At 36.5% G+C, this 23,686-nt stretch overlaps 2 protein-coding genes across 8 annotated transcripts in view; both read right to left on the reverse strand.

The window, feature by feature from the left end:
- dnmt3aa (DNA (cytosine-5-)-methyltransferase 3 alpha a) overlaps positions 1–10,841 on the reverse strand; it is a 55,678-nt gene extending 44,837 nt beyond the window's left edge. For 3 of the 4 annotated variants that reach the window (XM_084091861.1, XM_084091860.1, XM_084091863.1), the window contains exons 1-2: positions 10,706–10,837; positions 8,487–8,665 (exon numbers count right to left, since the gene is read on the reverse strand). In XM_084091861.1, coding sequence (XP_083947987.1) covers positions 8,487–8,597 — 111 coding nt within the window. In that variant the 5' untranslated portion in view covers positions 8,598–8,665; positions 10,706–10,837. Of the gene's footprint in view, positions 1–8,486; positions 8,666–10,705 lie in introns of all 4 variants that reach the window. The other variant, XM_084091859.1, reaches the window with a different exon arrangement.
- A 2,565-nt stretch (positions 10,842–13,406) lies between these two features.
- The window catches only part of dtnba (dystrobrevin, beta a), a 29,427-nt gene continuing 19,147 nt past the window's right edge, over positions 13,407–23,686 (reverse strand). Inside the window, exons 12-22 of one of the 4 annotated variants that reach the window (XM_084090429.1) lie at positions 23,447–23,533; positions 23,232–23,322; positions 22,606–22,679; positions 22,374–22,487; positions 20,179–20,275; positions 19,890–19,910; positions 18,485–18,650; positions 18,047–18,136; positions 17,076–17,126; positions 14,906–14,936; positions 13,407–14,824 (exon numbers count right to left, since the gene is read on the reverse strand). In XM_084090429.1, coding sequence (XP_083946555.1) covers positions 14,932–14,936; positions 17,076–17,126; positions 18,047–18,136; positions 18,485–18,650; positions 19,890–19,910; positions 20,179–20,275; positions 22,374–22,487; positions 22,606–22,679; positions 23,232–23,322; positions 23,447–23,533 — 796 coding nt within the window. In that variant the 3' untranslated portion in view covers positions 13,407–14,824; positions 14,906–14,931. The remainder of the gene's footprint in view (positions 14,825–14,905; positions 14,937–17,075; positions 17,127–18,046; positions 18,137–18,484; positions 18,651–19,889; positions 19,911–20,178; positions 20,276–22,373; positions 22,488–22,605; positions 22,680–23,231; positions 23,323–23,446; positions 23,534–23,686) is intronic. The other 3 variants (XM_084090430.1, XM_084090431.1, XM_084090432.1) reach the window with 3 other exon arrangements.

The following is a 23,686-nucleotide window of genomic DNA, read 5'->3' on the forward strand; positions in this document are numbered from 1 at the left end:
TAAGGTGAAAACTGCTTAGCAACTGTCTCCAGGAGGTCATGATGCTGCTCTCCTGAACAAAACCATGAGGTCATTTCCCTGGCAACAATCCCGGCAGCCATGTGCCCACTAATGTTATTTATCCACTAGTCCTATCACACACAACCATGAAACCACAACACACACTGTGCAGATATAATTCATGAACTCTCCTGTCTCTCTCATAAATCGTTCTGTCGTAACCACTGAAACAACATGAAGTTTGATCAGTCCCCAAAGGTCAAGGGTCACCAGGGGAGTGTTTCTACAAATGAGTGAATGGATGTTAATAGTCATTAAACATTAACCTCAAGTCCATCAGAGATATGAAAACCCCAAACCATCCACCAGTCAACATGACGTGAACTCTCACTGATCTGTGTTGCTTCATATTAGACCAATCAAAGACTTCAGCCTCCATCAAAAGAGAATAACTGTATTCATGTCTGAAATTATTTTTATAGATAGACAGACAGATAGATGATAGATATAGCCAGATAGATATACAGATGATAGATAGATAGATAGATAGATAGATAGATAGATAGATAGCAATATAAACAGATGGATGGATGGATGGATATATAAACAGATGGATGGATGGATGAATGGATGGATGAATGGATAGCAATATAAACAGATGGATGGATGGATGGATGGATGGATAGATAAACAGATAAACAGATGGATGGATGAACAGATAAACAGATGGATAGATAAACAGATGGATGGATGGATAGATAAACAGATGGATGGATGGATGGATGGATGGATAGATAGATAAACAGATGGATGGATGGATGGATGGATAGATAAACAGATGGATGGATGGATAGATAAACAGATGGATGGATGGATAGATAGATAAACAGATGGATGGATAGATAGATAAACGGATGGATGGATGGATAGATAGATAAACAGATGGATGGATGGATGGATAGATAGATAAACAGATGGATGGATGATAGATAAACATGGATGGATGGATAGATAAACAGATAAACAGATGGATGGATGGATAGATAAACAGATAAACAGATGGATGGATGAACAGATAAACAGATGGATAGATAAACAGATGGATGGATGGATAGATAAACAGATGGATGGATGGATGGATGGATGGATAGATAGATAAACAGATGGATGGATGGATGGATAGATAAACAGATGGATGGATGGATAGATAAACAGATGGATGGATGGATAGATAGATAAACAGATGGATGGATAGATAAACGGATGGATGGATGGATAGATAGATAAACAGATGGATGGATGGATAGATAAACAGATAAACAGATGGATGGATGATAGATAAACATGGATGGATGATAGATAAACAGATAAACAGATGGATGGATGATAGCAATATAAACAGATGGATGGATTGATGGATTGATGGATCGATGGATGGATAGATAAACAGATGGATGAATGATGATAGATAGATAGATATAATAAGATGGCATTATAAACACATGGATAATAGATAGATTGAACACTTATCATGAGATGATCTTATAAGTGATGTGATGTACTTCATCTCATGAGATATCACTGAAATAGATCATAATTGCCTATTGCATGATTTATTGCAGTCCTTCGGTCCTTTATAATCGTATAAAACAAAATGGTATTAATTGTACTAATAGAATAATAAGTTATAATTGTTGCTTGTATTATTAGAGTACTACGGTATGAAGCACATGACTCAGTTTTTAACGGTATAGTAGAATATTACATCAGAACCTCAGAGCACAGGAGACATTTTGTGTCTGGTTTTGTCATCTCCAGATTATTTCGGTCATCAGCGGGTTATTTTGGGCCACTGCTGTTGCCAAGCAACGAGACTGGGCCAAGAACAGGAGGAAGTTCCCCGGTGGAACGAGTCTGTTGGGTCCTGCACCTCTCTCTCTCTCTCTCTCTCTCTTCCTTCCACATTTTCCACTCTCCATCTCTCGCTTGAGTATTACAGACTTACACACATATAAGCTGAAATGACTGAAGAAAATACACCTGCACACTATCCTACTATCCTAGAAAGGTTCCAAAAGAGGGTTTTCAAAGCGTTGCCACTGAAGAACCATTCTGGGTTCCTCAAAGAACCTTACAGGGGACAGTTCTTAAAAGAACCATTTCTTTCCTAAGTGTAAAGAACCTTTTTCCACTATAAAGAACCTTTTGTGCAATGGAAAAGTTCCATGGACGTTAAAAGGTTCTTCGTGGAACTACAGATGCCAATTAAGAACCTTTATTTTTAAGAGTGTACAGATGGCTAAATGAATCAATTAAAAACTATATATAATATTTATACATTAGGGCTGCACAATATATTGAAATGATCAAAATATCGCAAATATATTGCATATCACAACGGCTTGCAATAACTGTGGTCATGAAGAAAAGACAAAGAGAAAATCATGAACAAAAGCTCTTGGCTGAATAACTTTTGTAGCTTTAATAAGAATCAGTATATATTTAATTCATACAGTGAAAACTAAGCAGTTTTATTTTTACATTTGATTATTCAGTTTCTGTTGTTAAATAATCCTAATGTAGGATAAACTGAAACCCTAAACCCTGTGGTTTACACTGATGTTAAAATAACACTTCTTATGTTTCAGTAAAACACTGATGTTCACTTTCAGAAGTTTAGGGATGTTTTCTTGTCACAAAAAGAAACGCGTATGTAGGTTATATAATTTTAAATATATTTTTTAAGATAATTTAAGTTTATTGTACACACTTTAAGCATTATCATATCGCATTATATAATGAGTTATCGCATATTTCTTCAATATCGTGCAGCCCTATTATACATTTATATTGAAAACTAAGCATCATCATTAAAATAATTGACCAATATATAAAAAGGTCAGAGCATTTCCTTTTCAAATCCTCATTTAAACAGTTTGCGATTATTACCATTCACAATAACACCAAGAAAATGTATAACAACCAATAGGAATTCATACTGAGGCTAACACTTTAGTTTAGGGTCCAATTCTCACTATTAACTAGTTGCTTATTAGCATGAATATTACTAGGATATCGGCTGTTTATTAGTACTTCTAAAGCACATATTAATGCCTTATTCTACATCCCTTAACCCTACCCAATACTTAAACTTCACAACCACCTTACTAACTATTAATAAGCAGTAATTAGGAGTTTATTGAGGCAAAAGTCGTAATTAATAGTGAGAATTGAACCCTAAACTAAAGTGTGACTAAATAAAGCATATTGAGGACAAACACTGAATTGTTTGTGAGCTCCTATATGCAAGCACAAGCTTTTAAACAGGTCGATTTTCTCTGCCAAATCAAACACTATCTGATCGTTGCCATAAATACTATATCAGCCAATAAATACCTTCAGTCGGGTTCACAGAGGACATCTAAATGAGCAAAGCAATAAAATACACAATCAACACACACACCCATGATCTCAAACACAAGTTTTACTCTGTTCGAGATTGATTACTAAAGCTCTAGTAACTGATTCACCTGTTCAACAGACCAAAGTTGGTGCAAAGTTAATGAAAACCAATGAAAACAGGTCAGAACACCAGTTCACCCCCCAACACAATCATATTGGGAATAAAAAGCGTTGTCCAGTACACATAAGGTGTTAAAAGTTCAAAAGATCATCAGTCTGCTCTGTCACAAACTCATTTTTGTCTAAATTTAGGTGTAAACTGACTCTCTTCCCTACAAAAAAACACTGTAATACAATTTCACCTTCAATGTGACATGAAAATCTAGCACACGCCTCACCTCACATGACTCCAAGCCACATAAATCAGTTAGGCAAGGCTTTCTGATCACTGTAAGGCCAGCATACATAAACTACTGTGACTCTTGTGCTGGTCCAACCGCTAAAAAACAGATTTATAACAAATGAATGGCCATTAAACTGTAAGAGGAGCGGAGCAGGAAAATGAAGAGTTACTAGAGCGTTCCTACACACCCACAGTCGTAACCTCAATGACACTGCAGTGGTTCTCTCCAGATTCTTGAGGTCAGTGGGACTGTTAAATCTCTGATGGGTCCCAGGTTAATGTTCATCAGGGATTTTAATGAGTTTCCCTAATCATTTATGTGGTTATTTCGCCTACTGATTACAAAGATGGGCCATTTCAGGTATCGACTAGCTCAGGGGTGAGATTTCATTAGTTTAGATCTGTTAGTTATGTGGCTCTGCGACAAAAAAAACAAAAAAAATGCTATAATAACTGCAAATTAAAAGCAATAACATTACATTATTCCAACTAGAATTACATACTTTCCTTACACCTTAAGGTACAGCTGTAATAATTTATGAGTAACATATATTTTGTCAATATATCTTATCAGCTTTACTGATTTTGTCACTTTTAGGCTAAAAACAATCATGCAAGCACAGATGTAATGGATATAAATTGTGCAAAGCCTAATAAAAGTGTGATCTGAAAAATAACTGTAAAATAAATAAATTCATAAATCCTCTCCTGTGGCCGTATGGGATAATAACGTGTAGAGTTGATGTGCACTTCATAATCTCGCCGAAAGCAGTGGGTCATCCGAGTTCTTTTCGCATACGGTTTATTGAATAGCCTACTACGAATTCGGACATATACTCAATAGCTCACATACTGTTTTTCGCCAACTATATAGTATGGAAATAGGCGAGATTGTGTAGCTATTAGCGTCTTTTCAAGTTATCGTGATGCTCTGGAAAAAGCTATTCATCTAATTTACTTAAAGTGTAACTTGCAGGTTAAATTTTTCACGAAGAAAATGCAATAAACATAAAGATAAGAACCACCCACCACTGTTTTGTTTGTTTTTCATACCAAAATGCTGAATATAATATGAAAAGTTGGTACTTTTTAGTGGTTTTAAGCACTCCCTCTCCCTTCTACTAGGCTGGGCGTGACGTCATAAAAGGAACTCCAAGCCTAGAGTTACTGTAGTCTAATGGCAAGTAGGCTAGCAGTTATATTGAAATAACTCAATTGTAAACATAATCGTGTGTGCTGGCTTCAAGAGGACCGTGATCCTGCCTGAAATGAGAGTAAGCTATTCGCAAAACAAACGGGTTCAGGCAGCATGCACGCAAAGTTAAACCGAACTTTTATTTTGACGGGTTGCCGTGAAGACCTTTGAGTTTCTGTGTGTGTATGATATGACGATAGTTTTTCTCAAATGAAACGGTAAAATGACTTTCATCATGTCATCATATCGTGACTGGCAGCAGCTAGACTGAAAACAGCGCGAGCATCACTCGTGCTTCATTGTGTGTGTGTGTGTGTGAGGTAAATGACACCGCGTGTCTGCGCCATTCAGTCACACAGAGACAAACAGAACATGCAAGGTTAATATTTAAATAGTATTTCTGCAGTTTAATATACACAGACACTATATCGTGGTATATATCGGCTACAGTAATAAAAGTTAGTCTGGAGCCCCATGCTTAGATAAACATGGAAGCGACTTAACGCAGCTGCCTATTACTGGGTACCGAATATACCCGGTACTACAGAAATGCTGTACCGTCACATTTTCAGTACCGAAGTACCGGTACTTTGACAACACTAGTTTCCCACCTCCTCAGTCTCCCAGTCGTTCTCCATAATCAAGCCACAAACAGTAGGAGTCTAGCAGAGTATGGTTGCAACTTCCTTTTATGACGTCATCACCCAGTTGCTGTAAAAACGCGCTACCTTTGAAGAAACCCCAATAAATGTTATTTTAACGCATTTTAAGACAGAAATGTTTACATATATACATATTGAGCACTTTAATTTACACATTAATTGGTTGTGGTGGTTAACCTGCAAGTTACACTTTAAAGGGTTCGTTAGTTCACCCAAAAATGAAAATTCTGTCATCATTTACTCATCCTCAAGTCGTTCCAAAACTGTAAGATTTTCGTTCATCTTCGTTAATATTTTTAATGAAATCTGAGAACTTTCTGTCCCTCCAGTCACACACAACATTAAATGGAAGCTCAATCATGTTCGCTTGACGTGCGAGAACCAATGAGGTTCATTCTCATGTTACGCAGCACGTTTGAGCTTCCGCAAGAGGTTTGTTCTTGCGTGTCAAGCCAGTTCGGTCGAGCTTATGTTTATGCTCGCTGATCAATGTTTAAAAGTGAATAAAAGCCTGTGTTACGAAGATGAACGAAAGTCTTACGGGTTTGGAACGACATGAGGGTGAGTAAATGATGAACTATCCCATTAACTACTTTCAAGCATCATTATTAACACCGCATCAGCTCGTATGGAAGCTTGTTTCTGCCACAGAATAAAACATTTTAAAAGATAATTGCGACTTTTTATCTCACAATTGCGAGTTTACATCTAATTCAGAATTGTGAGATATAAACTCGCAATTCTGAGAAAAAAAGTCAAAATTGCGAGTATATATCTTGCAATTTTTACTTTATTTCTCACAATTCTGACTTTATAACTCGCAATTGTGAGTTTATATCTCACAATTGCGAGTTTACATCTAATTCAGAATTGTGAGATATAAACTCGCAATTCTGAGAAAAAAAGTCAAAATTGCGAGTATATATCTTGCAATTTTTACTTTATTTCTCGCAATTCTGACTATATTTCTCGCAATTCTGAGAAAAAAGTAAATTGAAAAAAGAATTGCGAGATAAACTTGCAATTGCGAGTTATAAAGTCAGAATTGCGAGAAATAAAGTCAAAATTGCAAAATATAAACTTGTAATTCTGACTTTTTTCTCGCAGTTGCAAATTTATATCTCGCAATTCTGACTTTTTCTCAGAATTGTGAGCTATAAACTCACAATTGCAAATTATAAAGTCCAATTCTAAGGAAAAACAGAATTACTTTTTATATCTCACAATTCTGAATTAGATGTAAACTCGCAATTGCGAGAAAAAATGTCAGAATTGTGAGATATAAACTCGCCTTTTTTATTTTGTGGCGGAAAAAAGCTTCCATAATTAAGTGAGTGACGTACGCAAAACAAAACACTCCGTTATAACAAATTTTTTTTACAGTCTATGGTTATAACCGACAAACGCTTTGTTGATTATAAAGGGAACGTCCTCATTATGTTCCTATTGATATGAAACTAATTATCAGCTCTCAAATTCTGTCAATTTTATTACAAAATTCAAACAATAAATACCGTTTTGGCGCTTTTAAATGTGACAGATCGCTGTAGCGCCTCAGTTCAAGCGGCAGGAGAACCGATCATCTCTCTTTACTACTAGTTAATAGTAAAACACGAATAAACAATAATAGGTATGTTGAAAGATACAGTACAATTTATCAAAATGTAAATGCCTCGTACATAATATTGATCAGTGTTTTTCAACCGCGGAAAGAGGTCAATAAAACAGCTGGAGAACAATGTTACATAACGTTACATTTACCTCAGGAAAGCCATTTAATGACCATAGCACGTTAGTTGGCTAGAAAAATTAGTATTTTATAATATATTTAGTATTAGTAGCCTTTAAATTAGTATTTTGCTAAATATGTGCACTATATTAAATATTTATTATATTTTTACTTATATCATTAAAATATTATAAAGTTGTTATCATAATAAAAACGCATTATATTTAATCTTTAATAATACCAGCTGACAGGGCTCTCTGTAGCCTGTTTACAGCATTATGTGAGAATTTCTTTCTTGAGAAAAATTTACATGCATCTACTGTACTATTTATCCAAATGAATTGATATCGAATCAGAATCGGAATCAGACCACAAGATTTGAATTGAATTGAAACTGTAAAATTTGTATCAAGCAATAATAAAAGCAGTAGCCTAACAGTCATTGCACCATGTAAACATGGTAACATGTTGTGTCACTAAACTTTATAAAATTATGTTTAGTTAGGCTGCCAAATGTTTTGACATCACAATAGCCTACACTTTTTCTCTTTTTTTTACATCCCCCCAATCCACCTCCCCTTTCCATAGTTCTTACTCCAAGGTAAACTCAAAAGTTGGCAGCCCTCTTATTATAGGCTATAAACTCATAAAGGATATAGCCTAAGTAGCTAACTTTTACACAGAAAAATGAGAAAGCATTTTTGTGTTATCCGTTATGAATAGAGACAATTGTTTTATCTGGCCTATAGTTCGTTCCTTTAAAACTATTTCAAGCGTCGTTTAGTTGATAGCCTATACTGAAACAGCATTTATGATGTCAATTGTCACCGTATGACACGACAAAAGTAATCCGTCATAATTAACGAAGTCGGATTAACGAACCTGCGTAGTACAGGCGCGCGCTTCGTTGTTTATAACTGGATCGAAATATTGCTGTCTTTTAAACCGCATAGACTTGTGTTTTACTCGCAGTCTGGTTTTTCTTCTCGCTTTATGCCCTTGTCTGGCGGCTTCCGCACGGTTCCCCCGCACACACACACACACACTCAAAAACAGATCAAACTAGTGACGAAATAAGTATCCTTTCTCTCTTACCGTTTTATTCGTCGCTGCGTCACAGTCCAGATCGAGAGGCATGATGAAACAAAAACACACTACAGGCCTGATCGATGCATTTGAAATCAACGCAAATGAAATAAAAGACATTAAAATGCTGAGAGACTTTTGTGGCGATGAAACTGATCCACCTTCAGACCATCAAATCCTTCTTCTCCCTGCAAAACCAAACACAACAAAGACCGTATTAATTTCTGGAGTAAACATTTATATTTATACATAAATAGTGTATGATTGTGTGAAATATTTTTCTGGGTAACGTTAGGTCTATAAAGCGACACATAACAGCACAAGTGGAGACGCGTGTGTAGCCTATAATGTTTCCTATGTTTTCACATCACTACAGTCAGTAAAAAAGACATAATTTGTGTCCACAGAAGACAAACAGCAGCCAGTTTGAGGTTTAATGTGGAGAGTCAGTAACATGGCGGGTGTTTGAATCTCTGCCAGTCGGACGCGTCGCGTCAAAAACGCGTGTGACGCTCTGGGGGAAAAACGTCGGCGGCTCTCTCATTTATTTATAACATCTCATTAACTTTCACATAATCTCATTCAAAAACCTCCGATATATCAGGAGAGCAGTGAGATGAAGAGCTTTTACTGATGAAGAGCGAAATGACTTCCTGCAATCTTCTGAAATTTGGATTTGTTGAGATATTTGGATGAACTCTCGAAGACAAAACTGCCATAACAACATGTAAATGTAAAATGGGATTTTTAAATTAAACAGGATTCGCTCTTCATCAGTACACACTCTTTTATTTGACTGTTTGAACTTTTCTGATGTTGTGTCGAAGCCTTTCACAACAAGTGTTTTCAACAGACTCATATTCAAACTGTCTGTCAACACTAGATTGAGGAAATCTTTAAAATAAATATTAATAACTAACATTAGGCTACTACATTATATAGTAAAGCTTGACAAATCATTAGTTGACAGAATTTAGTCGGTTTATATAAATATCACGAAATGTAAATACATCACTGTTAAAAAAAAAAACGCTGGGTTGTTTCAACTCATGTTTGGGTCAAATATGGACAAACCTTGGTTTACATTTTTTTATTACATTTTTGTAGGCCTACTCAACGTTTGGTTTTGTCCATATTTAGAGTGATGTAACACACGTAAATGTTTTAAGTTTGTTTCTTTTTGTAGCCTTTTCATCTTTTTAGATAACTAGGCCTACATTGTGGCCTTTGCTAGATTTGATTAATGAATGACATACAACTTAAGTATTTTTAAACACACAATGAACCATTGGGAAAAGGAAATTCAGCCTCAACATAGATCTATCTGACACACAATAGGGTTGTAGGTTCTTCGGATCAGCATGCTGGTTTCAGGGGTAAAGCACCAGTATACTCCATTTTAATAAAATTGTTAGGCTATTGAGGAACTTTAAGAGGTTACTGTACAATCTTTTTGGCTTTGAACTTTAAGATGCATGACTGTGTGATCAAAACTGAGACCTGATTGATTCACAGTCAGTGAAACTCATGACACCTGACACAGGTGTGGACAGGCCTTCATGAATAACCACAAAAAACTGAAGAACGCACATTTTATTGCTGTCAATTAATGATACATTGAGACATGATGAGCTTTAATATAGGCTACTAATAGGTCAGATAGGCTAGAGCTTTCAATCTATCTTAATATAGGCTAGGCTTTAGGATTTTTAAAATAGCCTATACACCAACGTCAAAAACCATTGAGTAAAACAATATTACTATATATAGGCTAATATTTGCACAAATATAATAATCCTGAAAGAGGCCTCACATAGGCTAATTAACATCTCACGATCAACCAGAACAGCTTTGTCTTCCTTTTTAAACTTCACTTCTCACGTAAAAGGAACAGTCTAAGTTGTGCTAAAGTCAAAGTTATTGATTAATAATGCATTAAATGCTGATGATCATGTATAACGCCGGTTGACAGACTTCTGCTCGCGTCATTCACACATTCATGTCACTAAAGCGAAATGAACTGAATTTACATGTCAAATGAACTTAAGCTTGCGGATTTAAGAAAGGCTATTTTTAAGCGAAAGCTGCTGGATTTTAAAACGCACATCTGCGCAGATCTGAATTCATCATCTTCACCACCACCACCTTCTTCATCGTCATCATCATCATCCTCATCCTCATATGTCGGACAGAAGCTCGGTGTGTGTGAGTGTATGTGTGTGATTTACCCGTTTCGCCATGCATGCCCCGGGCCTGAACCCCCCGGTGGTCGCGAACTACCCGTCTTCCCTCCGCGTCTCTCCCCGTCCTGACCCTCCCCGGCACCGGCCTTCTCCTCTCCGGTCTCCGGCGTCTCGGGCTCTCAGACGCCGCAGAGGGCCGTCAGCGGAAAGGAGTTCGCTGGGTCCTAGAGTTCGCTGGGTTCAGTCCTCACTCACACACTAAAGAGATCGATACAATGCTAAATTTAAAGCATTATAAATCTGTTTAATCGTCTGACATAGCTTGGTTACACATGTCTGTGATATGTTCTTGTTTTTCTTACACTTTGGTTACTACGGCCTGGTTTCCCAGTTGGTAATATATTTGGCTCATCTTAAGGCTGTGAGGGGAACACCGCATAGGGTCAGTCAAGGTCCCTTATGCTGGTGATTACAGGGAATATCCCATTCCCATTCCCAAAATTATATTCCTGCAATACCGGAGGCTGAAGTTTCAGGACCGCAGCTCATACAAAGAAACAAATTAGGTTAAATATTTCAAGAGGGTCACCAACGGGTATGCTTAGGGTTACGGGTTTGGTTAAGACAATGTATCACTTACATGATGTACAATTAAACAACTAAATAATTCCCAACAAATAATAATATAAATACAGAATTGTAAGTGCTATAAAATGCTATAAACTACCAATAAATTAATTTCTAACAAATAATAATATTATAAATACAGAATTTTAAGTGCTATGACATAGTAATAAAATGGTATAAACTGCAAAATACATTAAAAAAAATGTCCTAGAAATGCAGTCCTGAAACTTAAATATAGCCTATATCTTTGTAAAAATAAGTAAAGTAAGGGATTACTTGATCCCAATTGCATTAAAAACTGTATAGACAATCAAACATCAAATTTTAATGTTATGTTTTTAATGTAACCTTCTCTCTCCGTCAGTTCAAGAATAATTGATGCAATTGTACATTGTTTTTTTGAAAGAATCAAAAGTGCAGTTTCATGTCTATCCTTTTATTGTTCAACTGGTCAAGGTTGATATGGGATATAGAATACAATTAGTAATGAGTAATCCAATACTTTTTAGAGAGAATAATTAGTACAGTATTAAACAGTTGAAGATGTACTAATTAGTAGCTTATAATTATTTACTTTTTAGAGTAACTTTGCCAACACGGTGTTTAATGTGTGTGTGTGTGTGTGTGTGTGTGTGTGTGTATGTATGTATGTGTGTGTGTATATATATATATATAAAACAGTGATACATTACCATTCAAAAGTCTGCGTATATATACATATAGATTATAGAACATAGAATGTTAGAAAAGTAACTGACACTACTGGAACTTCAAACGGGACAGATTCTATGGCCAGATGAAACAAAAAAAAGAGCTTTTTGGCAGCAAACACTTAACATGGGTTTGCTTCATACAGGGATAAAAAAAAGTACCCCATGTGTAAAATGAAATACTCTGCTGTATCTTTAATGATGTGGGCCTAATTTTCTGCCAGAGGTCCTGGGCATCTTGTTCAGATACATGGCATCATGGATTCGATCAAATACAAACAGATAAAAAATCAAAACCTGACAGCCTCTGCTAGAAATCTTATAACGGGCCATGTTTGGATCTTCCAACAGGAAAGTGATCCAAAAACAAACATCAAAATTAAAACAAAAATGTGTCACTGAGCACAAAACTAAGCATCTGCAATGGCCATCCCAGTCCCAGACCTGAACCCTATAGATGATGAGTGGGCTGAACTGAAGAGAAGAAGCGCCAACATGGATCTGGGAATCTGAAGGATCTGGAGAGATTCTGTATGGAGGAATGGTCTCTGATCTCTCATCAGGTGTTCTCCAAACTCATCAGGCATTATAGGAGAAGACTCAGAGCTGTTATCTTGGAAAAAGGAGGTTGCAAAAAGTATTTAATAAAAGGGGGCAAATAATTGTTCCCAATGTGTTTTGGAAAAAACCTTTATTTCATAATGTGATTTTTCCCCCACTTTCATTTCTTTTACTTCAATGAAAGGTTAGATTTTTGCTAATTTTTTTAGCAAAAATACAGCTCGATGGCTTAATTTTATACACATATATACACACACGCAAAGTTTTTGTTTTAAGGGACATGACATAATGTAACTGTAATACAGCATAAGAGACAGCCAGAGACTGTGAGACTGGTGAGGGATCGTGTCCTTGAGTGAATCCATGCACCGTCTAACTCTGTTACACACACAGATTTCCCCCAGAGAACGTCTGTTCAAGCTCCTCTCATTAAAATTCACCCCACGTCACGCCTGCTCACGCTGGCAGTGCACAGAGACCGTCCGACTGCCCGTCTCTCTCTCTCTCTGTCTGTCACACAGGTACTCAGAGAGAGTTTACAGCTCTCATCTCAAACCACACGTACAGGACTAAACGTGCAGAAAAACTCATACAAACAGTGAAGCACGTGGATCCTGGCATTCTGTGCAACCAATACTATACACACTATAATATACACAGTCCCATCACCAGCAAAGTACATGTTTTAGTGCACTGAAGTGTAAATGCGGCCGCAACCACTGAGAGCATCATATTACCCAGAAAGCTTTGGGCCTGTATGGGACCTGAAGGAAAACCAAGCATACAGAATTAAAGAAACAAATAGAAAGTTAAAGAGAGAAAAACTTCAGATAGAAAGAAACAATACTCCAGTCAAAACGGGTTTTTTTTAATAATATTTATTCTGAAAACAACAAATCATCAGTTGATGATCATCACATGTGTGTGAATCACGGCTTCATTCCAGAGTTACTTCTGTAAAATTAGCTTTTTTTGAAATATATATGAAAGAGTTGTTCGGTGGAAATAGCGAAACACTACGGCTACCGGCACCGTAATGATAATCTCGGCCAAACCAGCCAGATTTCACAGATGAGCTCTTGACCCGAAGGGCACAGGAAGTGATGTCATGAAGCCACGCGTACTGCAGGTACAATCACATGACGAAGAGGACCATCAACAAACGAGTCCATGAATGAATTTGGCGCGAAAAACAACAGCAATTTTTATAAGAGTAAATAAGATTGAAAACTTCAAAAACACTAAAATCAACAAGTCATTTTTGGCAGGTATTCAAGAATAAAATGAAATGAAGGCATCAATATGATTCACATTCCAGCTTTGCACAAACACACACGACTATTAGAGGCAAACATACCACACAAATACACACACACTCCCAGAAAAACACACAGCAGGTCAGATGTGTGTGTGCATATGTTTGTAGTTAAAGAAATGTTTGTTCACAGGAAATATTGACTAAAAACAGTGCCTCTAGAAAAAAAACGGTAAAAATAATGGGTAAAACTCTCCAGTAAAAGGAGCACAGTAAGTAATCCGCCTCTTTATCAAAGTACCTGTTTAAAAATCTATAAAACTAAATCATTCTGATCTTAAATATACATAAACGCTGAATCGGAAATCTGAAATCGATTATTTGAAATTACCAAAATATTTCCTCAAATGTACATTGAAAGGCTTCTGAAATGCTGTTTGTCCAATGAAAATAAATTAAAAAAAAGTGGATCAAAAATAAATTACAGTACAAGCTCGACCCTTTAATTTAGATCCTTTAGAAGGTCGTTTTTACGGCATTCGCAGCAACTGCGTCCTCGAAATCAACATGGCCACACCCACGTCTCACAAACCACGCCCACATACCTCAGCCAGCCAATCATCAACTCATCATGCTTGTCCTTCAATCGTGAATCACATTCTATTGCGTTCCGTTCCATTCCGTTTCCACCTCAGTCCACTCCGTCCCGTTCTCCATAGTCTTTGGGTGCATCGGTTTTTCAAAAGCTTTCAAACTCACAAACTAACAAAATTCAAATGAGAATAACTAGTCAAACTAGCAGGTCTGCAACACAAACCCCTTAAATCTGCATCACAAAAACAAAAAAGAAGAGTAAAAAACGTTGAAAAACAACAAAACATGTTCCTTCTTAAGCAATCCACAGGAAGCCACGTCCCAGCCAAATCCCTGAACTCTCTCTGATTGGCTGAGCATGGGTTCAGAGGTCATTGTCTTTGTGGTGATGTCAGTGTTTGCATGGTGATGCCACACCTGAAAAAAAAAGATCAAATCAAATATTCAAGGTGAACAAAGCAGCACAGCTATAGATGTCCTGTACCGTGTGATACTCACGTGACACTGCTTGCTTCATATTTGGCTTAACCTGGAAGAAAACCCACAAACAAAGACTTGTAAAACTGTAAAGCCTAACATATGAAATAACAGTCTTTAAATGGAACAGTTTATTAAACCTTTAGACAAAATAAATAAAATCTTTAAAAAAATGGATTATTCTCCATATTTTGTACATCAGTATACAGTATATATAATACAGTATATTTCATTTTTACTTACGTACATAAAATGAAAAAATGAAAATAAAAATGATGTATGGATAATCAAGTAAACCCAAGTTGCTTCAGTCCAGTAAGTGTTCATCATCAAATATCACTAACAATATAAAAGTTATCTTTACGCTTACTTTATACAAGTCTTTTGGCTGTGAAATCTTTACTGATATTTTACAAGTATAAATCATATGACAGAAGGCATGCAGAAGATTTTACAGCAGTTTTGATCATGTTGATCATTTGGAGGCCTTAGAAATGTGCACATCAAATATGATGCAGTAGGCTTTATAGGGTTAATAAAGAAATATCTAGTGGCTAAGATATGAAGTGTAATATTCAGATGCACTGGTTATTTCACGGAGAAGCTGTCTGGAGGTCTCTGGTGATCCATTAATTCTCTTATCTGGAATTAGTAAAGCGGCTTCAGCTCAGAACAGTAACTAATTGAGAAGATAATCTTTCAGCCTGTTCCCTCAGCCCGTTTAACCTACATAGTGTTTTTAATTAAACAGACCCACTACACGTTTTACATAGTGTAGAACAACTGTGCATATGAAACAGCTGGCTTTTGTGTTCCTCATTATTTTATGAATGAATAATGTCTTTAAAAATAAATAGCTGATGCGAGCCTCATCAACAAAACACAATTTTTTTTTGATTTTATCTTAATCTTTACTTTTCTCTTTATGCATTTATGTTTCCAACTGTACTTGGTGCAAATTATATGCATAACCACTACCGTTCAAAAGTTTGGGCTGTGCAAGATTTATTTTTATTTTTAAAGAAATTAATACTTTTATTTAGAAAAAGTGACAGTAAAGACACATTGATTTAACTAAAAGTGACAGTAAAGACATTTATAATGTTACAAATGATTTCGATTTCAAATAAATGTTCTATTTTCTATTCATCAAAGAATCCTGACATTTTATTATGACGTTTCAACATAAATATTAAGAAGCACCACTGTTTTCAATATCAGCATATTAGAGTGATTTCTGAAGGATCATGTGACACATTTCTTAAATAGTCAACATTACAATTATGTTTTGGCATAGTAAACAATTGATTATTGATTATATCAAGGTTACATTCTCTTTCCATTTCCCACCTTGATGTTACAGCTAAATAACTTTTGAGTGCATTATATCCCAGCATTTATTATGTATTAATTTAGCTTGGGACGTTCCAGTTCAAGTTAACTATTTTGTGGTCTAGAGACAAGAAATTGTAAATGTGTGTGTGTGTGTGTGTGTGTGTGTGTGTGTGTGTGTGTGTGTGTGTGTGTGTATGTATGTATGTATATGTATATGTATATGTATATGTATGTATGTATGTATATATATATATATATATATATATATATATATATATATATATGATCAAAAATCATTGGGACATTTAACCAGAGGCATGTTTTAAGTGCACTACAATAATTTTGAGCAAACCTTTGCTTAAAGCCTAATTTAACGATTGGTGTCTGAAACTAGCAAAGAAAGGCCATCAGAAGCAGACCAATAAAACAAGAGCGGTGAAGCTGGATGGAGAGATGAATGACTACTATGAAGAAAGAGAAAGAACGAGCGCTATAATGAAGGTGTTTCCCAGTACGGGTTCTGCTCATAAAGATTCAGTGTATAGGACCCCTCTGACCCTACAGGAAATTAGTGTAAAAAAACATCCAGCACCCCCCCACACACTCGTAAACAGCCTCCTCATTAATACTAACGAGTAGTTAAGCACTAACGAGCCCCCTCAGACAGCACAGACACACGCCAGACACACACAAACCCCGTCCTGTAAAACATTATGAGCTTTTGTTGTGTGCGAGGATAAATCTCATGAAATCATTGCTGTTCATGTAGCAAGAGCAACTGAAAGGGCCACGGATGTCAGGATTCAGTAGCACAGATGCATTCTGGGTAATGCAGTTCTGACGTAAAGGGAAATACCTCTGTCTTTGCCATTCTGCAGTCTCTCCTCCTCCTCTCCTCCATCCTCTACTAAAGACAACAGAAGATAATAAATATATATACAGTAAATATTTACACACATCTGTCTGTCTGTCTGGATAGATAGATTTATAAATAATGAATATAATGAAAACTTTAAAAAGAAATCTCTCCTTGGCAACAAACTGAAATAAAATATGCTTAAATTGAAGTACTAAAATAACTAAAATTGAGGAAAAATAAAAGTTAACACTAGATATAGAAATATAAATAAAATAAAAACAATTAAACTGTTATGTTAATTAAAATGTAATAAAAAAATGACAAAAGCACCTAAATATTACTAAAACAAAAATTAAATTAATTAATTTTAAAATTAATTTAAAAAAATTAAATCTACTTATTCAAACATTCCCATTATAGTACCATGTCCAAAAGAAACAAGCTTTCTTTCAATTACTTTCCAGTGGTTTTTGCTAGATAATTATTAACATAATCAAACTAAAAAGGACTGTGTGTCTATTACCAGGTAACATGACATTTTCACACTATTTCTTTATTTCTGTCATAGCCGTGAGATTCAGATTCAGATTGTTTTATTTAGTGCCATGTCAGCATTCAAAGCTATTTTCTTGGCAAAAAAATCAATTACAAAAATACAAATATCATATAAATACAATAAAAAAACAAACAAACCATAACTGTGAGAACACAAACTACCCACAACACAACTAGTGGTTAAACAGATCGTAGGACCAGTCCCAACGGTTGAGGTCTCTGGTGACCCTAATGATTCATGGATTAATTGCAAAGTTTAACCATCATAGACTGAAAGTTTATCATTTGCACGTTTTGTCTTGCAAATTTAAACATTCAATTTAAACCATTTCTAGCACAAGAGGCAAAATTTTGTGCTCCGTTGAACCACTAAACACGACAGATGAGAATTATCTGCATGCACGCTCTCGTACCCGAGTTGAGCTCTTTGACCAGTGAAGACATGGTGTTTGTGATGGAGTCTGCCGCCACCAGGAGATCATTCCGTAGGTTTCTGCGAGGTCCTGTAGATTTTAAACACACAAAATGATGATGTGAAAAAACGTCTGATTTGACGTCAATGCAGAGTTTAGGTTAAAAAAAACTTGCTAAAAGCATTGAATTATTACACTATGCAACAGGTAAAGAACTGACATATTTTCAAGTAATTTGCCTGTCCACAACACAACAACAACAGCCAATCAGAACATATTTTGGACTAATGAGATGTCACAGCGGGTGAGTCTACCCAGTTCAGTCCAGCAAAAATCTGATTCATGTCACTAACAAAAAGTTCTGTCGCTCATAAAAAATGGAAAAAAAAACCAGAATAGTCTCTGTGTTAATTTAATAGTGGTAAATTAAGAAGTTACCCTGAGCAAATGCTTCCTGAACATCTCCACCCACTCCAGCTAAAGAGTCCTGGGGCCCGTGGGTGGGGGTGTGGCCTGTGGGGGCGGAGCCTGATGAAGGGGAGCGAACGGGCATTGGTATAGAACGAGGAGAGGTGTGGCTTGGGGAGGAACCAGAAGCTTGAGCCTGGGAAAGAGATGAATACTACTTATTGAACATGATACACCTGCTAAATGTTTCTGTTCGTGCTAAAAACTACTGACTGATCAAACTGCATATAAAAGTCTATACAAGTAAAAGCCTATTCATATCAAAACTAAAGCCAAACTCATGAAATGAGAAAGAATGAGTCAAAAATACAGATTTTTGGAAAACATAATTCTTAAAATATGTGCTACACACTCCTGATAACGCACGAGAAGACACATGTTTTGTGAGAACTTACAACAGACAGTGGAAGTTAGACATCAGGAGGAAAAGAAAAAGAGAAATGAGTCTAAATGAAAATAAAAGATAAACAAATGGAAAAGAACTTTCACAAGAACAAGCAAGAGACACACAGTACATCACACAAACACACACACAAGGGCAGTGCAGGTTCAATTCCTCATATTTATGTCTTAATATACTGGATAAAATATTTAAAGATGGAAATCACATTAGTTATAATTTTCTGATTTTTTAATATTACAAATGAGTGAGCATCAGTGTTATTTTAGTGTTATTTGTGTACTATATAGAATTATTTAATATTTTGAATTAGTAATTTTATAAAAATGATCAAAATGTTGCAATTGAGTGATCAGTTTATACTGTAGGTTTCCTATTTTAGTTTTTTGTTTGTAAAATTCCTTTTAAAAACAACAAAGCTAGTTCCTTAAAATGACATCATCCACGCTTTAACACTGAAACATGCATTTTCTGTAACGCTGCTTTGAAACGATATATATTGTGAATGTATAGAGATAAACTGAATAGGTGGGAAAGCAACAGCACAACATCAGTCAGTCTAGAGCTGTTCAGTGCTGATGTCCATTTGTAGACCAATTTTTGATATATAGGTAAAATATGATGTGATTAATATATTACTTGAAGAGACTTCACGTTTGGTTTATTCAACATGAACTACACCTGATCAGACCTCAAAAGAGCAGTATGTGATTGTAGAACAAAATGTGTTAACAGACCTTATTTCACTTACAAATCAAAAACTGCTATTCTTAAAGAAACAAAAGCACAAAAAAACAAAAAAACAAAAACAAACAAAAAACAGGAATTTCTCAAAAATGCTAATTCTCTTCCAGGTTATCAGACTCCAAACTAAACAGCTCTATTTATCGACATATTTATTTGTGTCTTGTAGTGTGATTTTTTTGTAGAAATCACAGTAATTTCTCTCTCATGCATAGTAAAACACACACTCACAGCTTGTCTCTGCTCCTCATCCTGCGAAAACAGAACAGAGACGGAGGAAAAGAGCAGAGGGAGTGAAAAACAGAAGAGAGAAAAACATGACGAAAACAACTATCAACTCTAATCTGTAAAGAGAAGAAATGAAAAAGTGGGAAACTAGATCAAGTGTGTGAGAAAAGAAAGCAGCTCAGATGCTGAACGCTAAAGAGAGTGACGCCCTCCAGTGGCGGAAATGTTACAGTTCACTCCAAAATCTTTTTGTTTTTTTCCATGTGCTCTCTTGACCTGTGTGTGGCGGTACCTTCAGTAGTTTCATGAGTCCTTCGAGCTGCACCATGAGCTCTCTCCTGCTCTCCTGTAGAGATGACATCCTCTGCTCCAGCTCATCCTTCCTCTGCCTAACACACACATACACACTTTAGATCAGGGGTCGCCAACCTTCTTGCAATGAAGTGCCATTTTTAGGTTTCCTAGTTAAGCACTGTGCCATTGTACAGTACACTTATAGTTCGGTTCTCTTGGTTCTTTAGGTTCAGACCAAAAGACAAAAATGATACATTTAGTCCTGGTTCTGTTAGGGTGTGTTCACACTCGGCATGTTTGTTTAGATTAAATCGAACTCTGATGCGATTGCTCTGTTAGCGCGGTTCATTTGAATAAGTGTGAACGCTGCCATCTGAACACTGGTGCACCAAACAAGCGGACCGAGACGCTGAGAAGAAGGGACTCGATCCGCTTCCAAACGAACTCTGGTGCGGTTCGACTGAAATATGAACACAACATGGACCAAAGACATGTCACAAGATGTGACCCTAAAAAGGACAGAATCCTCAAGCATGCCTGTTTTTACTCGTCATAGTCGTGATGTTGCCCATCACAGTTCAGTACAGGCATCAGAACCTGTTTTGACTCCTTTAACACAAATTTTATAAGCTCTACACGAGTTCTCAGCAGGTCAAAATACCATCAATATGTAGCTACGCACACACAACGAGCGCATATAGCCCAGATTCAGAACACAGCATTTTTTTGGATGTTCGGTAAGTTCTGTTGCGATATATACGCCATAAAAGCTGAACAATCAGGTTGTGAACATATCCTTATGCCTTAAGGTTCTGTATCTTTAGGTTCCGTGTTAAAATGCCAATGTGAACGCTAAGCGGACCAGGACTCTTTATTGTTTGGTCCAGACCAAACAAACCAAGAGAACCAAACTACAAGTGTGAAAACACACATAGTCCTAGTTCTCTTAGCGTTCACAGTCTTTGAACCAAAACAAAAAATAGTGTTTATGATGTACATTTTGCAACAGAACTTACCGAACATCCAAAACAATGATGTGTGCTGGGCGGAGAACGTGATTTCACCAAGTATAACATGTTCTTGGATCAACATTCTTGTTGATCCTTGAACAGCATTCCAATCAACCAATCAGATTAGAGGGATAGGTTTAAAGTTATTATCAAGTTTAGGGTTAGGTGCTTCTACACCATTCTTATTCACCTATCTTTTCCCACTGATTTTATGGATAAGCTATGGGTAGTAGGTTTAGGGACAGGAATCTTGATCCAGGATCAACAAAGGTTGTTGATCTAGGAACACATCTTAATATGCAAAATCACTGTGACAGTGCTGGGCTAAATGCACTCTGTGTATGTGCGTACACATGATGTTATTTGACCAGCTGAGAACTCATGAAGAGCTTATAATATGTGTAAACAAATCAAAACAGCAGCAGGAATTCCTCTGTTGCACACAAACGAAGATCTGATGCAAGGAGAGGCGTTTCTGAGGCCTGTACTGAACTATAATGGGCAACATCATGACTATGATGAGAGGAACCAGGGGCCAGTTGCATAAACTTGATTAAACTCTGATTAAAATTAGACCGATCTACCTTTTTATGTAACTCAGAACTCTTAAAGAAAAAAAATGAGATGACTAACTTTTAAGACTAGTCTAAGCAGTTTATGCAACCGGCCACTGGTATAGTACCCTAACCCTTTTTGGGTCACATCTTGTGACATCATGTCCTGTTTTTGGTTCGTTTAGATGTATTTGGTCCACAATGCATTCATATTTCAGGTGAACCGCACCAGAGTTCATTAGAAAGCGGTCACCCTTAAAAACTGATGGGTCTCGGTCCGCTTGTTTGGTGCACCAGGTTTCGGATGGCAGCATTCACACTTATCGAAATAAACCGCACTAACAGAGCAATCGCATCCGAGTCAGTTTTAATCGAACCAAACCTGACAAGTGTGAACACGCCCTTAATAAAATGCTTTGGTTTTGATCACGTGTCAGTGCATTACCCCTATTATTCATTGTTAGTTGGAGTTAACCAATGTATTTATCTAATGTTAACAAGTGTTACCATACACTATTTATAAATGTATATTTTGGTTCTGTAAGCTGTTGTGATCATTACAGACAAAATAGTAAAAATAATATATATATATTTTTTTACATATCTTGCAATTTCGCATAGACTGTCACCTTAGCTGTCTGAGTTCGGCCAGCAGTGTCGGGTTCTGTTGGACTCTCTCTGGAGTCGGCTGACATGCCTGTTCGTGCTCCGCTCGCAAACGCTGGATCTCCTGCAAAATCTCCCTGAAATCACACATACACACACACACAGTATTATCATTTACACACTCACTCAGATTGAAATCCCAAACCACTGGATTTAACTCGATAAGAAAACATCTCCATATGACGTTGCATGCACCTGTTCTTGTTCTCCAGTTGCATGATGAGTTCTCTCTGCTGTTTGTTGGTGTCATAGCTGAAGTCTGAAGGTCTCTGTGATTCACAAGAGCAGCAGGAATAAAGTCATATGACTGTTTTACTGTGTGCACCTGCTTAGCTATAGTTTGGAGACAAAACTGTCCCCAAAAGTGAGCTAAATATGACTCAACCTTTATTTGGGTGCATACTTAAGGCAAGAAAGCATCTAGTATGTCAAGTCAAGACATTTATTTTATAGCGTTTTATATACTATAGAAATAGTTTCAAAGCAGATTTACAATAATGAACAGAAAAGTAACAATAACTGTGAAAACATTCTGAAATATCTTTAATACAGCTATAAGCAGCACTAATGAAGAAAGTTAATTTTTTCAGCTCAATGTTGATTCAGTTCAGTTCAACAACAGTGTTGATGTTGCAAACTACTTCAGTTTTGAAAGAAAAAAAATTATTCAGCTATAAAGCGGAAGACAATATTGTCACTATTCAGCTCAATTCAGTTCAATTAAATCAGTAATATTGCTGGATATTAAGTATGTCTGTAGTGAGCATAATAAAAAAAAAAAAAAGATTAAAAAAAGGTGTGTAAAAGTGTGTGTAACTCACTGCTGTGTGTCCAGGGTCCGTTGACAGACGAGATGCATAACGCGCAATGAGTTTGTGCTCTTCATCCGTTCGGCTTGGACTGTCTAATGCACTACACACACAAAGAAAATGTTATTACAAGACCTTAAATAACCTCAGCTTATACACACACACACACACACACACACACACACACACACACACACACACACACACACACACACACACACACTCACCGTGGGCTGCTCTGTAGTTTGTTCACATATGCTGCGATCAGTGCATGTTCCTCGTTCATTCGCTGAGCTGCAGCCAGAGTCGGCAGTCTACACACACACACACACACACGTTTGTTTCACTATATTAGTGAGGACATCGCATAGACTTCCATTGATTTTATATCAGGTTAATGATATTTTCTATGACTACCTCTAAACAAAACCCTCACAAAAAGGTGTAGAAATTATAAAAATTATAAA

This window comes from Abramis brama (assembly GCF_963993115.1).
Source record: "Abramis brama genome assembly, chromosome: 18".
NCBI lineage: Eukaryota > Metazoa > Chordata > Actinopteri > Cypriniformes > Leuciscidae > Abramis > Abramis brama.